Genomic DNA, 17,904 nt, shown 5'->3' on the forward strand with positions numbered 1-17,904 from the left:
ATGGGTTGCTTCCAATCAAAGCCGTTAGAACACAAACTCACAAGAAGTAAGTTTGCATGCGTTCTCTCTACGGTTATGGTACTCGCGGTTGTGGTACGCGCGGTAGTGTGACACGCGGCAGTGTTATACTCGCGGTAGTGTCGTACTCGCGGTAGTGTGACACGCGGTAGTGTTACACGCGGTAGTGTCGTACTCGCCGTAGTGTTACACGCGGTAGTGACGCTCGCGGTAGTGTCGCATAACCGGAGTCAGTGATCTGGAAAGGTGTCAATCTCTCTCTCTCTCTCTCTCTCTCTCTCACACACACACACACACACACACACACACACACACACACACACACACACACACACACACACACACACACACACATACTGATGTCATCTGACTTACTTGGTATCACAAAAGGTGCTGCCTTGCCGGTTTTTGCTGAAAAATAACTCCGAGACAATTAGATTCAATGAATACAATGATACAAGTAACCGGCAAGTCATAAATCCAAGAAGGTGTGGGGACCGACACAAAATAGGCTGGTTGTGGGGTCCGTCACAGAGAAATTAGGTCGAAAGTGGGGTCCGACACAGAAAGTGGGGACCGACACAATGAATTATGGGAACCGTCACGCCTACGTCACAAAAGTGTGTGGGGACCGAACACAGCCAATTTCACTGACTACTTTTGTTGTTTTTATTATTACGGCTGTTTGGATGGCCCTACAATCTTGAAACTTGGGCTGTCTGCTACAGACATGTTGAACTTTTTGCTGGACCAACGACAGTTCCAAGCAGGCATTTTTTGGTAGGATATTTCTTGCCGATGCTACGAATTATGCAGTTTTGCAGTAAAGTGGAAGGCATTCTACCTAATAACGGCTAAAATATCCAAAACCTTCAATCCAACAGCACCTAGGCATGTAGTGTAAACACTCACAGATCTAACAAGACCATTCTCAGAGAGCAACATTGCGTAATACTACCATAAATGGATGTTTTGTCCGCGAATTTTGGCGTGTGGGAACCGAGTGGGAACCGAACACAAAGGGTCAGGGCACCGAACACAAAGCGTAGGGGAACCGTCACAGTGTCACCGGTGTGTGTCTGCGGCTTTGATTCACGGCTCCTGCTTCTTTGCCGGTATCCGTGGGTCGGGAAGTGAAATCCGCGGCTAACCGAGTTACGTGGGCTTGGCTGCTTTTGACAAATCTTGGAAAAACACTATGGCATTCCGTTTGTCAAATAATTATTTGGATACTTTTTCATGTTTTTTTCACCAGTTTTAGCTAAATAATCATTATTTAGAAGCACATGTGCTAAATAAGTAATTGTTTATAAACAATGTAAAACAATTCTAAATAATTTTTTGTTTACGTAAACAATTCATTATTTACCTAAACAATTTATTGTTTACGTAAATAATTCATTGTTTACGTAAATAATGATTTATTTACGTAAACAATATATTATTTAGACTTATGTTACATTGTTTATAAAGAATCAGCAATGTTGCTAAATAAATAATTATTTACGTAAACAATGAATTATTTACGTAAACAATGAATTGTTTAGCCAACACATTTTCCATTATTTAGGGGTTTCTAGGATTCGCTTCTGAACTAAGTTTTATGTCTTTCAGTGATTACTATAATTGAATACAAGGTCTCTCCACACACTCTTATCTTAAAATAGCTGTTGTTTGGATATTATTTTATTTATTTTACAAGCCGAGTACGAAAATAACTGATCTCATACACAGTCAACGGTCAAGGTCAATTAAGGTGTTTTCCTGCCGGGAGTGTTTAGTGTTTGCATTTTCTTGCTTGAAGTTGTTGAAACACAGTTTTTTTCCCCTTATGTTCTCTGTTCTGTTTATGTCCCAACAACATGCCTGTCTTTCCATTTCTCTTCCTTTCATCGTTTCATTTCAAAGAGAAAAGTAAAAACAGCTGTGAACCGTTGAAAAACGGGAAACAATGCCTCCGACGCGTTCCGAGAAGAATCTGGAGTGACTTCCCTTGCCTCATGCACAGGCCTCATGCAAAACATTGCGATCGGGCGAGAAGCGAAAATATTCTGAGCGATTGTTACCAGAGGAGAGGCGGCGATACCACCAGAAGATTTTGGAGATTGACGGGAATGATCCGTATGACATTCTCAACCAGGTGCTGGTCAGCAAATCCGGACGATCTGCCAGAGCTGAGTTACATCAACATCGTAAATTATTTTGTGCTTGGCAAGAGTGCATACAGATACACATGTGAGCAGCTGAAAAGCTTACAACAGTTTTGATTCCTACCGACTTTTTGTCTCTGGCTGGGTGAGGGATGTCAAGTGCTACAGCCCTGATGGCTGTCAGAACTCTGTCATTCTGCAAAGGTAAGAATGTGCTTTCAGTTTATAATGAATGAACGTGAGTGTTCTCTGTCTTGTGTTGCTGATATCACAAGTTGCAGTTCAGGATATTGTGTTGAGAGGCTTTGTCTTTGATATATTCTTCGCTTCAGTTTGTATTCTGGACTACGACAAAAGCTGTAGATAGTCTTGAATATATTTATATTTTGAAATAGCTTGCAAAATATTATATAAATTTATAATGAGCTTCATGTTCATATTCAGTTAAAAATCTGTTGTTTACTTTTCATTGTTATTATGTTAAGGTTATTGTAAAGCACATTATGTGCGTCTTAGAGTTATATTCATTCGAATGACCTAGCTGAATGCTGATTTGTGCGACCTTCAATTTATTTTTCAGATTCTTCATTCACAACGCCTTAATGAACCAGCACTTTCTCCTTGGATCATCGCCACTTCTGATGGCAACATACTGGCAGCACACTGTACCTGCATGGCCGGAGTTGGAGAAACCGGCATGGCCGGAGTTGAAGAAACCTGCACACACGTCCCTTCACCTTCAAGGAGTCAGCTGTTGAGTGTGCTGTGGCAGACCGCCATTTCTGTTTGGAATCTAACAGTGAGGGGATGCTTTGTCTGCGCAAAGACCACCCATACTTTAGTCAAGTACAGTGCCAGATTGTTATGACCAGTTCCTCCTACTGCGATTTCATGGTGTGGACTACTGTGGATAAAGTTATTGTCCGAGTATTGCCTGACTGTGATTTTTGGGCAATGTGTGTGGAGAAAGCTTTGAAAGTGTTCAGACTCGCAGTTCTTCCAGAGCTAGTTGGAAACTGGCTGGACAGAGAAGCTGAGCCTCTACAAGCAGTGGATGTGAACCAGGAGCAGCTGCAAACACCAGCCGTGAAACGCAGCAAGAAACAGTGACAATGCCAGACTCGCTTGCTCATGTGTGTGGGAAAACAAACATCATGTATGACTGTACACATAGAAAGTGGCAGTAGTAAAGTTGTAGAGAGGGAGAGAATACATTGAACGCAGAAGAAGAGAGGGAGAGAAAAGAGAGCATGTAATGTTTTAAATCACAGTTCACACTCACAGAGAAGTCATCAATTGTTCCATTCTTGTTTCATTTTATTCTTAAAGTAAAATCATGCACAGATGTAGACATACATTTTGTTTAGGATCACCGACCACAATACAAAATCAAGTGCTACAAGTATAAATTATGATGCATACAGGACCTTATTTTGTGATTGTTTTACATCCACTGCTGTGAATAACAAAGAATCATGAGCAGTTTGATTATCAACTTATTCAGCCAGGTATATTGTTCATTCTCCTTGTTCAATGTTTCCAGTGACACGGATTGGCTGCTTGATTTAGGGAACAAATAAGAGTGTGTGGTCCAGCGTAGTTCTGCATCAGTACAGTCAAGTAATACAGTGTTTAAATTGGCAGTGGAACTGAAAGTTAGTTTCTATTATCAACTAGTTCTGTTTTGATGACAACAAAATTGAACACACTTATTTCTGCAAAAAAGCGCACAGGTCTATTGATCATAATGAATAGTTAATGACTCACATACCCACAGTATGTTATTTCAATTTTGAACATTTAGTGAAAGTGTTCTCTTCACTTTGGCTTCATACCTGCAATACTGGTAGTGGTATGTTCAGCGTTGCTTGCAGTTGCATGTTATTGGTAGTTTAAATGTGTGCTCGCATTTCAAGTGTAGGCCATTTAATTTTTCAATGCTCCTTATCTTGTTTCCTGTGTAGAGCTATTTTGAGGTTAATCAGCATAATTCAACCTTTGTCAGTTGTGTCAATACATGTCACATTTATGCAAAATGATTTCAAAGTGTATGTTAAAGTGGTTGGTGTGTGTGTGTGTGTGTGTGTGTGTGTGTGTGTGATAGAAAGAGTGAAATCTGCTCTTGAATTGGAAGGAAATAGCAGCAGGTCAGATCATATACACATGTATATTCAAATTCAAGATTCCATCCAGTGAAAACATGATAACAGAAAAACTGTTGCTACTGCTCATGTGAGACACCTGAATCAGATACAATACACCACAGTTTAATTAACACATTCTTTCAACAATGCCTTCATCTTCAAATTCAAGATTCCGTCCAGTGAAAACATAACAGAAAGACTATTGCTACTGATCATGCGAGACATCAGAATCAGATACAATACACCACAGTTAATTAACATATTCTCTAGTCTAAACAATGCCTTCAGTTCACGAGGCTGTGTTTATGCAGCGTCACAGCAAGAATCACATGATACCAGTGCAAACATTGACAAGCCCAGATGATACAGTGACTATTTTGTCCAGTGTTACCACTTCTTCCTCTTCCCTTGCAAACAAAAGATCAGTCAGAATATCAGAGTTCAGAATTTTGTACTTTCCACAAAGAATACCGATAACTCGTTCAACATAAATTCTCAGATTAGCTAGTTTGCGTGTTGACTATCTCATAAGCTGTAAGCTGACTCTTCCCTCTTGTAAAGGCAGGGATTTTCACTTGTGCACCTCTCATAGCCACTAGTTCATTAATGTCAAATCCCCTATCGGCCAAAATCACATCATTTTGTACAATATTGTCTAGATACCCACTATTTGCAGTGATGTGCTTGTCACTTGAAAGCCCACCCCACCCTTTAGAAATAAAAGAATTATGGCCTCGAGGTGTAATTGATATTAGGTATTTAATTGTATTGTTGTGCTTGTAGTTTGACCAGGTGAGTGCACTAGCATCAACACTGGAGGGTCTCTCAATGAATATATTTCAAAACAGTCAATAATGGACACTACTCTGCATCTTGAACACACACGGCCAGTACATGTACTGTGCAACTGACCTTGCCACGGAACGATCCAAGGGGGGCAATCTCAGTCATCTCAAAGAGGGAAATCCAAACGCAATCCGCTTTGTTCAATTTTACGGGCTTGGACAATAGAGAAAAATAAGAAAAGCAAAAGCTGGAGTCCAGTCTGGACGAAACTGCTATCAAGAACGCAGAATTAATTTCTTCTGAGTTTTTTTTAGCCGTAAGCGCCATGTTTAACTGCTGTTCACAATGCGGCCGCAGTGAAACCAACAAAGGGGCCTCACTATGGAAGAGTTTCCTGCTCCGATAAACATGGTGCTTACGGCTAAAAAAAAACTCAGAAAAAGCAATTCTGCGTTCTTGATAGCAGTTTCGTCCAGACTGGACTCCAGCTTTTGCTTTTCTTATTTTTCTCTATCGTCCAAGCCCATAAAATCGAACAAAGCGGATTGCGTTTGGATTTCCCTCTTTGAGATGACTGAGATTGCCCCCCTTGGATTGTTCCGTGCCAAGGCCAGTTACACGGTACTGGCCGTGTGTGTTCAAGATGACTACTCTGTTCCGTGGATAGGGAAGGAATTGTGGTGGTAGACTTGTCTTTATACTTCGCCTGTCTGTCCAGAAAACAAGTGGCTGCAGTCTGTGGTACATGATATGCACAGTCTCGTGAAAAACTTTGCTGGCAGTTGTTCTTGACACAGAAAAGATGTATGCCAGGTGTTGCAGAGGTGTGTTAAGGCGTATATATGCATGAATGAGAGCTTGAAACTGTGTCAGTGCTCTGCGCGAGTGTGTTGGCAAATGCCATGCAAGAAAATCAAATAATGTAACAAGTGTGAAGAAATTAGAAATCCCAGAAAAATATCGTACAGTATCGTCATTGTCCCTCAAAGAATCAAGTGTCATTTTTTTTCTTGGCAAGTTCGTCTTTAAGTTCCCGAGTTTCTAGCACCAGCCTGTTTAGTTCATCCCGTTGCTGCTTTTCTTCATCTTTAGAAATCCAGGCAAAATTGTCATAGGTTTCAGTCTGGCAGTAAGTACCGCCACAGTCACCTCTCTCGGGAAGAGGAGCAGCCAGTTCTGCTGTATACGAAGTACCTTCACTTTCGCCATCAACAGCATCCTCTGCTAAATTAGGGTGAGAAGGAGTTGACTCACTCCCCACAAGCTTCTTCCTCTCCTTGAGTCTCTGGTACTGTCCTTGTTGGGCTGTCAGGCTGTGTCCCTGCACCATACCCAAGTTTCAAAGTAGGTGTTTACTTCCCACAGATGGTTGCCCTGCAGAAAAAATCAAAGGCAAATGTATTGTAAATTATGGATTGGGAGTTATTTTAAAAATAAGTCACCCAAACAAAATGAATGAGTAAATCTAGACACAGATCTACCCTTTAAAACTGAACTATAAAGTTGTATCAACAATGACCATTTAGTGTTCAAATAAATTCTGATTATCAAATCCAAGTATTTCTCCGCAGTGGGGCACTGCGGTTATGAAATTAAAAGCCCCTCCTGTTTTTGGAACCGCAGGAGCTTTCTAGTTTGCTGTTAGGTAGATTTTTGGTTCCTCTTTCCTGTCATGCTCTCTTTTTCTTCATGAATTCTTTTCTTTTTTCTGCCTTCTTGCTCATTCACCTGTATTTTTTCCAAAAATCTCTTCACTTGCCGCTTGTCTCGCGATTCATGTATAGTTTAATCTGTTAGTGTTCTGATGTAAGTCCAGCAGTAGATAGGTTAAGCCTATTTCAACATACTGGAAACTGGTAATCTTCCAGTAGGTATTAATTTAGTTTTACTAAAGCCTGCTGGGACACAAGTAATGGGTTAGTGCATTTGTAAACAGGAATCGCTTGACAAGTGGCCCCCTTCATACCCCCCTTCCTCGTCCTGATATGGCTCTGCGTAGTCGGCTGGACGTTAAGCAACAAATAAACAAACAAACAAATCCAAGTATTTCACACCTATGGCATTCTCACAAGTCATGGTTTTGGGCAACCATGATAAGTTGTTATACTGAGAGTAAGTGTAAGACTGACTCACTCAGTCATACATAGACTGCACTCGGTGCAGGACTGACCGACTGTCCGCACACTACCATCACAACACAGCTTGCATAAAACACAGACTAACCAAGGCAGGTGAACAAAAGCATGAGTACTTACCATTGACAAAATGATCAGAGCACACGTATCTCCTAGCTGTTGATTCAAAGTTGAAATTCTTCAGCTGAAGCTGTGCCAACCATTCTCGCCCGCGTCGTGCAGTCAAATCCCTTGTCTCTTTGCCCTTTCCGTTGACAACAAATGGAACAGAAAAGAATCTTCTGTCCCTATCTCTATCTTGTCTGTTATGGCAATGTTTAACACTACAACTAGAGACCATGTCGATAAATGCGGAAGATTCAGAGTGCAGATTTCGCGTGTTGCCTTCTCGCGAGTTCCGCCGGAATGCCAGAGGCAAGGCCGGTGTCACGGCGTGAGTTTACACTGTCCTGAGTTTACGCAGTGGCCCCAATGCGCGTGCGTCGAAATATGCGTCACTTCCTGACCAAATTCACGACGCCTACAGCGTCGTGAGTTTATGATGATGTGAATTTACCAAAGCATTTTTGAGGTTGCCACGGTGACCGTCTTTGTTTCGCCGATCGCGTTCGCCACTGTATCAAAGAATTCAGTGGGAAATCGATGGGTTTGTGTTTGTCAGTGGTCTGCGAGTGTTGAAAGAAAAGGTGTAGATTTTTTTCTCAACAAATTTAGATAAGATTTGAAATTTAGAATAGTGGGAATCGATGGTTTTGTGTTTGTTACCTTGGACTATTTATAACTATATGCTCCCTCGTAGAGATTGTTTTAGTCACCTTTTTCATGTTTGTGTTTAAAAAAACCCCACATAAAGCTGGATATGTTCGGAATCAGAAATGCTTCCTCTAGTTGCCAAAATCAAAATGCGCCCCAGTGTGGTGGGTGTTTTTGGGTGGGGTTCTGTTCTGTTTTCTTCTGTTCTGTATTTTTGTTTGTATTTTGTTTCTGCCTCGGTGCGTGTGATTTCGGAGAAAATGTTTCAAAGAAAGCATCTGATCAGCGAACTGTTCCATCGTGCGGGTTATGATCACTAAAAACGTGATTGACACCTTCCTTACTCAAAGTGAAAACAACCGGCTTCAAGTTCGGCAAATTCACGATGGCGGAAGTGACGCATATTTCGACGCACGCGCATTGGGGCCACTGCGTAAACTCAGGACAGTGTAAACTCACGCCGTGACACCGGACAACTCTGCACACGACTGTGTGACGTCATCGCGTCGGAGCTCATACCAAGTTGTGTTGTGTTGTGTAACCTACAGATAAAAAAAAAAGTGTAATCATGCAGTAAGAGAAATGGAAAGAGAAAGTTTTTGTTGAGACAGAACAGAAAACTTAGGACGGAAAACTTTTTTTCAACAACTTCAAGGGAGAGAATGCAAACACTAAACACTCCCGGTTATGACCTTGACCTTTTGTTTGTTTTCGCATTCAGTTCTTTTCGTACGGCAATTTCAGCTTGTAAAATAAACAAATTTACGAACATTTTCTGATAAATAATGTTTGGAGATACCTTGTATTGAATTATAGTATATACACAAAGAAAAAAAATGAAGCTTAGAAGTCAATTCTTGATTCCCCTAAATAATGAAAACTGCTTTCCCTAAACAATTCATTGTTTACGTAAATAATTCATTGTTTACGTAAATAATGATTTATTTAGCAACATTGCTGATTCTTTATAAACAATGTAATATAAGTCTAAATAATATATTGTTTACGTAAATAAATCATTATTTACGTAAACAATGAATTATTTACGTAAACAATGAATTGTTTAGGTAAACAATGAATTGTTTAGGTAAATAATGAATTGTTTACGTAAACAAAAAATTATTTAGAATTGTTTTACATTGTTTATAAACAATTATTTATTTAGCACATGAGCTTCTAAATAATGATTATTTAGCTAAAACTGGTGAAAAAAACATGAAAAAGTATCCAAATAATTATTTGACAAACGGAATGCCATAAAACACTGCGTTCCCGTCAGAGGGCTGTATTGTTCGTGTCTTTCTGTGTCATATACAACCTTTTGCCGTAGGCAAACACTTGAACTTCTGACACACCTTTCAGTGTCAATTAAAGCATGCACACAGTCAAAAAAAGCAAACGGGGTTTTCCGATTTTAAATAATTCACTGAGAGGCAGGGTTTCGTGAATCAGTAATGACTGGGAACGCGGTAATTTGAGCCCGCGAAAGGGCTCGGGTTTCTGTTGTCTGTGTTGCCTAGGTAGCCGTTCAAGGGAGTGGTATGTGCGTTTAATTGTTGATGTGTGTGTGTGGAGAACCAATAGATGTCTTTCACTTAATTACAATTCACATGTATTGGCGTACAGACAAACGCAGGGGCACACACACAAACACACCCAGGCACACATACACGTACACAGACACACACACACACAGACTGATCGACACATACACACAGGCACACACACACACACACACAGACTGATCGACACACACACACACATACTGATCGACACACACACACAGACCGATCGACACACACACACAGACTTGCTCGGACAAGATCAGAAACACACACTCTGTAATATTTCCAAGCTGTGTAAAGAAATATGTCAAAAATACAAATCCACAATTGTTCCATGGAACACCAAAATTTATTAGCTGTTACGCGATCAACACACGCACTCACACACACTTACTCTCCATGTCAAAAAGTTGTTCATAGCTCTATACATGTATATATAAATTTTAAAAAAAAGCCATTTTCAGACATATATAATTGTATATCTAGTTAAAACCAAGAAGACAAATTGGTGAAAGGACAGAGCATCACAGACCCTGAAAAGCAGTCAATTCTTTCTCCACCTCCTATAGACAACAGCTTTCACATTTATAAAATCTCAAATCTTTTGTTTTACACAACCCCTCCATCACCCCCCCCCCCCCCAAAAACAAAAAAAAAAGAAGAAAGAAAAAAAGGCCTTCAGAGGGGCATGGGGTGTAGCTGACTCTCATGGCTAACTAGCTGACTCTCATGGCTAACTAGCTGACTCTCATGGCTAACTAGCTGACTCTCATGGCTAACTAGCTGACTCTCATGGCTAACTAAGGTCAGAGATCAGATTGTGCACATCCTGTGAGCTGCGCTCTAGTCGCTGTACATGCTGAAGGTTTGGTACCCTGGAAATAAAATAAAAAGGCCATTAATCCTAATCATGTGTGACACAAATCCAAAAGCAGATTGACTGCTAACGTTCCAAGTTCCAAGTTCCACGTTCCATGTTCCATGTTCCAAAATTCAAAATGGAAAACCAAGAATAGTCCATTATTGAAAGGTTTATCAATGCACGAAATACCGATGCAATAATGATCAATGCAATCATGCTTTAAATTTGTTGATGGGGTACTTTTAAAAACTCTTAATAATGCCCGAACATAACTCTCACTTATTTCACTGCACTGCACGTCCTTTGCATTTAAAGCGCTTACTTCCCTTTGTTTCTCAGATCATCAACAAACAGGTATTTGACTATAACATAAAAAGGAAAAATGCTGCATAATTATATCAAAGTGTTTTGAAAATATAATTACTGCGTAAGAAGGAAAACTAGGTCACAGTGCTGTTCACAACCAGAACAGGGAACAAGATTACTCCTAATCCAAAATGAACGTATAACAAATGAAGTGGAACACTATTTTAAAATCTGAGAAACAAAGGGAAGTAAGCGGTCTAGATGCATACTTCCAAATTGTTTCTCAAAATAAAAGCAGTCAAAAGACAATATCAAGAAGTAAGAACAAACATGTTGTAAAAGATAGGTTAACACAAAGTGTATAAGTGAATTAGAAAAAAGAACAATTACGTAAATGCACAAAGAGTAGAAATGAAGGCATCACTCACAGTGTATGTGTCACAGACCAACTTCAGCAGATCTCTGGCCGCCTCATCGTTAATCTTCTCTGTGTGAACCTGAAACACAAAGCATCTTCAACATTATCCCAAAACAAACTGATTCTAATATCTTGGATACCACTGCGGTTAGGACGAGATTGATGCATGTGGTGTTAGAAATACAGTACACCTCTACACAGACAGAGCGTACCAAACAAGCACACACATAAATGCATGCAATTTAAGAACACACTCAGACATGCATGCTTACACAAATGCACACTGGCTAACACACACACACACACACACACCCACCCACCCACCCACACACACTCTCTCTCTCACTTGCGAATTGCACACACACACTCTCTCTCTCTTACACACACACACACTCTCTCTCTCCCTCTCTCTCTCTCTCTCTCTCTCTCTCTCTCTCTCTCTCTCTCTCTCTCTCTCTCTCTCTCTCTCTCACACACACACACACCCACACACATGAACACAATGTCTCTCACTCACCCCATTGAGTACAACCCAAGGTACATATTTGTGAGGAGGGTTGAGGGCCTCAGTTTTCTGCGCCATCTTGTGTTCCAGAGTGTTGCCCACAGTACTGTTGTAACAAAACATGATGGGGTCCAGGGGCACGCTCAGCTGCTGGGAACACTGAAACAGGCACAGACAGAGGAATGACTAAACTGTATCCACTCTTTTCTGTGTGAGCATGAAAACGATGAAAACCTCAATGTTTGTTGAGTGACACTAGACAGGTTGTGTGCATGTGTGTTGTATGTGTGTGCGTACCAGTGTGCATGAACGTGGATATATGTGTGTGTGTGTGTGTGTGTGTGTGTGTGTGTGTGTGTGTGTGTGTGTGTGTGTGTGTGTGTGTGTGTGTGTGTGTGTGTACATGTGCTTGTGTGTGCATGCATGTCTGACTGCCTGTTTGTATGTTTGTGTGTCCATGGGAGTCTTGTATTTCTGTCTGTGAGTGTGAGCACATGTATGCAAGTACAAGCAGCTCAGCCAGTAAACAGGTGTTTAAATCTCCATGTTCGCCTGTATAGATATGTACATGAAGCTGGTAGGACATAGCAAAGGCTGTCCATGATGCTTGCTTGTGCATGAGATTTTCAAAACAATTCCCATCTCTGTGTCCTCGGTCATAACTCATAATCCCTAACTCCTCAACTTTCTTGGTCTGCTCAGCCCATCCCATCCCCACTCAACTTTAGTTTGTCATTTCAGAACGAGAAAACTTTTTTTGTTGCTTTTGAAATGTACACAGTGAGATTTAGGTAGATGAAAAATGTTTCAGCACAAGAAAACAATGACATCATCATATTTGGCTAGATGAGAAATGTTTGAGTACTAGACACACAACTCACGGACTGCACGGACTGCAGGGGGTACTCGGACAGCTCCATACAGTGGATGAACGGCATGATCCTGTCAATACTCTTCAGCGTGTGGATGGCGCACGTCTGCAAAATCCATAACATGTAATATATATATGATATACTGTATATATATATATATAACATATATGATAGAATGTGATGAGAGAATGCTAACATTGTGATTAAAAAATAATTTAAAAAAATAAAAAGATGCAGTAAATAATAAGATGCTCCCCCATTTACCCCTCCCCCCCCCCCCCCCCCAATCTAAAGACCTCTGTCTCTTTCTCATATGTTCTGTTCATAATCTGTGTAAATGTTACTGCATGTTAAAGGCATATGTACGCGCTCCCGTGTTTACAAAGTGTAGTTTGCCCATAATCGATGTCAAACGCACCATAAGACCATATAATGACGATATGTCACCATGCGCGGACCATAATACATGCATTACAGCTTGTTCTAGCCTCTGAAAAAGTGAGGATGTCAACAAAGCCGCGGTGTTAGCTCCCTTGCATCAACGTTACATGTGTTGCCAAATCTATAAATAGGACGATCCAGATCAAAATGAAAATTAACATATCTCAACATTGAAGGGGTCCTAGACCACAATATTTTGCAGGGAACTTAATTTAGCATGTCTCCAGCTGTTGGTAAAGCAATTAGCGTGTATAGTCATCGAGTACATATGCCTTTAACTATTACTCCCTCCTCTACTGTACTAGAATAAACTTAGCAACCATACAAAGTCTTCTTTGCATACATCACAGTTTCAACTCGGAATTCTGTTGAAAATCACATAGATCTTTCAAACAAAGGTGATGCGTACAATTTCAAAATCCCCTTATTAAAGAGAAAGACAAACATTACAAACATGTCAATTCGTACTTCAAGTTTAAAGCAGTAACAGTAAAAATCCCTATAAGGCAAAAAAAAAAAATAGGTCTGTTTACGGTAACATAGGCCAAAAAAATAGGGTCGGTAGGTCGGGATTTTTTTTTTCTTCCAAAAAAACATATTTTTACGTTATTTTAAAAAAAAAATTGTTTTCCCAAATGCCAAAAAAAAAAGTCTAGGGTCGCGCGAAAAAAATAGGGTCGGTCGGGTTACCGCAAACAGACTATTTTTTTTTTGTGCCTAATAACTTACCTCCAACAGGTTACCGATGCATTCCTGCTCCCCGTGCTGACAGGTAAACACCCACCTGTCCCCAGACTGTTTCTCCTGCACAGGTAAACAGTGTATGCTCGTTACTATGAGTGTGACTTTTGTGTATGTCATCAACCTTCAGAAATCTCTCAGTCTTCTCTCGCCTTGTTTATCTACAGGTGGCACGTACTGATCAGCTCTGTGGAATCAAACTGACCCAAACCCTAACCCTGTATCTCAGTCATAAAACATCATGAGTTGTATGTTTGTGCACAGTCAAACTATTTCATAACAGCCACCTAAGAGACCATTTGTTTCATGGATTTTAATACTATAGACTTTTTTGAGTGGTAAATGTTGAAGGATGAAAGAAAATATATTGTGAGTGGACGGATGCATGTTATTCATCAAAAGCCCCACAATGATGTGCTTGGCAAAAAAACCGAAAAAAAACCCCAAAAAAACCTAAGAGATGAATCAAAAGTGGTTGTTATACAAGGGTGGTCTCTATGGAAAGGGGAATTATAAGAGAGAAAAAAAGTCCGGATTTTTTGGATCCTTGATATATTTATCTTGCCAAAAATATCAAACTTGTTTTACACTGGTTATATCTTAAAAAACACAACAACAAAAACAACAACAAAACACACACACCATATTGAAGTCCTTTGTGGCACTGTTATAAATGAAACCACCTCTTACAAAATGTTCTGTGCCTTAAAGATTCTAAACTCAGAGCACAATTATTTTGCCACTGTGATAATATCATGATGTATCGTACAGGTATCTTTGACAGCTCATTGCGATGACAGCTGTACTTCTCACCCTGGCGTTGCCGTAAGGAACGAGAGTGATGTTCATGATGTTACTCACCCTGGCGTTGCCGTAAGGAACGAGAGTGATGTTCATGATGCTACTCACCCTGGCGTTGCCGTAAGGAACGAGAGTGATGTTCATGATGCTACTCACCCTGGCGTTGCCGTAAGGAACGAGAGTGATGTTCATGATGCTACTCACCCTGGCGTTGCCGTAAGGAACGAGAGTGATGTTCATGATGCTACTCACCCTGGCGTTGCCGTAAGGAACGAGAGTGATGTTCATGATGCTACTCACCCTGGCGTTGCCGTAAGGAACGAGAGTGATGTTAATGATGCTACTCACCATGGCGTTGCCGTAAGGAACGAGAGTGATGTTCATGATGCTACTCACCCTGGCGTTGCCGTAAGGAACAAGGGTGATGTTCATGATGTTACTCACCCTGGCGTTGCCGTAAGGAACGAGAGTGATGTTCATGATGATACTCACCCTGGCGTTGCCGTAAGGAACGAGAGTGATGTTCATGATGATACTCACCCTGGCGTTGCCGTAAGGAACGAGAGTGATGTTCATGATGTTACTCACCCTGGCGTTGCCGTAAGGAACGAGAGTGATGTTCATGATGCTACTCACCCTGGCGTTGCCGTAAGGAACGAGAGTGATGTTCATGATGCTACTCACCCTGGCGTTGCCGTAAGGAACGAGAGTGATGTTCATGATGATACTCACCATGGCGTTGCCGTAAGGAACGAGAGTGATGTTCATGATGCTACTCACCCTGGCGTTGCCGTAAGGAACGAGAGTGATGTTAATGATGCTACTCACCCTGGCGTTGCCGTAAGGAACGAGAGTGATGTTCATGATGCTGCCCACTTTGGTGTAGGTGGGGAAGAGCTGTGTCTTGATGAAGTTCCTGCAGTCTGGGCACAGAGACTCAAAGTACAGCTCAAACTCCACTAGGGCTGCGTTGGTCTTCACTGTCCACACGCTCTCTTTGCACTGCTGGTACACCTGCAAATAGACAACATTTATTTGTCTTTACAAAGCTTTGGGAAAAACAAAAGTAATGTAAAACAATGTAATAATTTTGCTCACCAATACACAGACACCACAAGCATGTTTATGTGAGAGTTTACGGTACCTTGTATTGGTGAGTACACAATTCTTTTGTTTGTTAACTTTGTTCCTCTCACCCTAAAAGTCATTTTGTTGATGAGAAATAAACCCACACATATTATATGTTGCAAAAAAAAACCCACCCCAAAACAGCAATGACCTGATTTAGCCCCTGGTGGGGGTCAAGGTCCAAGGTGAGTGAATCTCAAGCGGTTGCACTTCTCTCAATATGCAGCATCATTTCCACAGAGTTAATCTGTTACTTGTGCTCTAGAACAACACCACAATTGAGACATCATTGTTATCTGTCTGAGCATACTGCATGGCAGACTCTAACCAGTGAAAAAGGAGAGGGTAAGAAATTATCCTTGGTTACAATTAAATAGGTATGTACCCTAATAGTAAACATGTGACAAGTGTGACAAGTGTGTGTGTGTGTGTGTGTGTGTGTGTGAATGTGTGTATACATGTATGTGTGTATGTGTGTGTGTGTGTGTGTATACATGTGTGTGTGTATGTGTATGTGCGAGTGTGTGTGTGTGGTGTGTGTGTGTGTGTGTGTGCAGGTGTATGTGTGAATGTGTGTGTGTGGTGTGTGTGTGTGTGTGTATGTGTGAGGTGTGTGTATCACACCAGTATTCATGTGACAAGTGTGTGTATGTGTGTGTGTGTGTGTGTACGTGTGCGTGTGGGTGTCGTGTGTGTACCACGACAGTATACATGTGACAAGTGTCTGTGTGTGTGTAACTAATCTTTGTGTGTGTGTTTGCATGTGTGTGTGTGTGTGTGTGTTTCTTTATTTGGTGTTTAACGTCGTTTTCAACCACGAAGGTTATATCGCGACGAGGGAAAGGGGGAGATGGGATAGGGGAAATGGGGGGGGGGGGGGGGGGGGGGGAGATGGGATAGAGCCACTTGTTAAGTGTTTCTTGTTCACAAAAGCACTAATCAAAAAATTGCTCCAGGGGCTTGCAACGTAGTACAATATATGACCTTACTGGGAGAATGCAAGTTTCCAGTACAAAGGACTAAACATTTCTTACATACTGCTTGACTAAAATCTTTACAAACATTGACTATATTCTATACAAGAACCACTTAACAAGGGTAAAAGGAGAAACAGAATCCGTTAGTCGCCTCATACGACATGCGGGGTGCAGAGAAATAAGGATGTGGAAAAGAAGACTTTTGGTAAGTGAAATAAAGGTGATGGATCCAGTCAGGTAGAAATAAGACAAGAAAAGAATTGGAAAACTGCAGGGAATAGTAGGGAGAGTTTTCTTGGAAGGAAATATAGGTGAAAGGACTGGTAAGGCAGAAATAAGACAAAAGAAGAGAAGAAACAGAACCGTTAGTCGCCTCTTACGACATGCTGGGTAGCATCGGGTAAATTCTTTCTAGTCCCAACCAATATGGGACTCCCCCTAACCCGCGGGGTGTGTGTGTGTGTGTGTGTGTGAGAGAGAGAGTCTGTCCCTCAACGATAGTATCAGTGTATCCCGCCTGCACAAAAGACAGTCCATGTGCATGAGTCGAGTCAAGTCATGAGTATGTGAATAGACAACATTGTAACTGTGCAAGCAAGAGCTATAATAATTGGTGTACTTGATTTTGAAACAATCCAAAGATTTTAAATACATGTGCGTAATTTGAGTTTCATTTTATCAGCCTTCCTCAAAACAGGGTGCATCTGAACCACACAAAAATTGAAGTGGACGGTTAAATGCCATTTTTGGGAGTACTTAGATAAAACTAATACCTTGCACTGAATGGCGATTTCCTCGGAGCTGCACCAGAGTTGTGGTGGAAATCTACAGGTACCAGCCGCCCCGGCCACAGCGATAAGTAGTAGAAAGGTCTTCATCGTGTCAGTCTTCCGTTTCTGTTCACTCGTTTTTTCTGTGTCTGATTGTTTTTGCAGTATAAACAATGACTCAGTTGAATGGTTTTAGTCCGTTTGCCGTCTGAATCCTCTACGCCCCCATTTTGTTGTGTAAGTCACATGACATGTCGCGTGACCCATCACATGATGCTCTTACGGGCCTACTTTCGTTTTCGCCTTTGCCTATGGATCGGATCCTGTGGCAAGCACATCTATGTTTCGCTGTGAAACAGCTTGTCGAGTCAGGGGCCAGGGGCGGACGAGGGGGGGGCACAGGGGCACGTGCCACCCCCCCCCCCCCCCGAAAAAAAAAAAAGAAGAAAAAAAAAAGATGTTTCTATGCTGATTCTATTACCATTTCTAAGTTCAAATGGCACCAGATGGCACCATTTTGCTTCTTTGGTCA

At 41.2% G+C, this 17,904-nt stretch overlaps 1 protein-coding gene and 2 long non-coding RNA genes across 3 annotated transcripts; 1 reads left to right on the plus strand and 2 right to left on the minus strand.

Annotated features, from left to right (window-relative positions):
- Window positions 1–1,533: 1,533 nt before the first annotated feature.
- On the plus strand, window positions 1,534–4,207 carry LOC138979387 (uncharacterized). The gene is made up of 2 exons (XR_011460009.1): window positions 1,534–2,372; window positions 2,749–4,207. It is a non-coding gene; the product is annotated as an uncharacterized lncRNA (long non-coding RNA).
- Window positions 3,473–8,425, minus strand: LOC138979386 (uncharacterized). Its single transcript, XR_011460008.1, has 2 exons — window positions 7,354–8,425; window positions 3,473–6,472 (listed from the first exon to the last, which is right to left on the minus strand). It is a non-coding gene; the product is annotated as an uncharacterized lncRNA (long non-coding RNA).
- A 1,448-nt stretch (window positions 8,426–9,873) lies between these two features.
- Window positions 9,874–17,672, minus strand: LOC138979388 (gamma-interferon-inducible lysosomal thiol reductase-like). The gene is made up of 8 exons (XM_070352098.1): window positions 17,376–17,672; window positions 15,326–15,511; window positions 13,685–13,759; window positions 12,524–12,619; window positions 11,655–11,801; window positions 11,148–11,216; window positions 10,332–10,426; window positions 9,874–10,247 (listed from the first exon to the last, which is right to left on the minus strand). Exons 1-7 carry the CDS (start codon window positions 17,478–17,480, stop codon window positions 10,358–10,360), a joined length of 747 nt encoding a protein of 248 aa, XP_070208199.1. The 5' UTR covers window positions 17,481–17,672; the 3' UTR covers window positions 9,874–10,247; window positions 10,332–10,357.
- Window positions 17,673–17,904: the final 232 nt, after the last annotated feature.

This window comes from Littorina saxatilis, linkage group LG11, assembly GCF_037325665.1.
Source record: "Littorina saxatilis isolate snail1 linkage group LG11, US_GU_Lsax_2.0, whole genome shotgun sequence".
NCBI classification, from domain to species: domain Eukaryota; kingdom Metazoa; phylum Mollusca; class Gastropoda; order Littorinimorpha; family Littorinidae; genus Littorina; species Littorina saxatilis.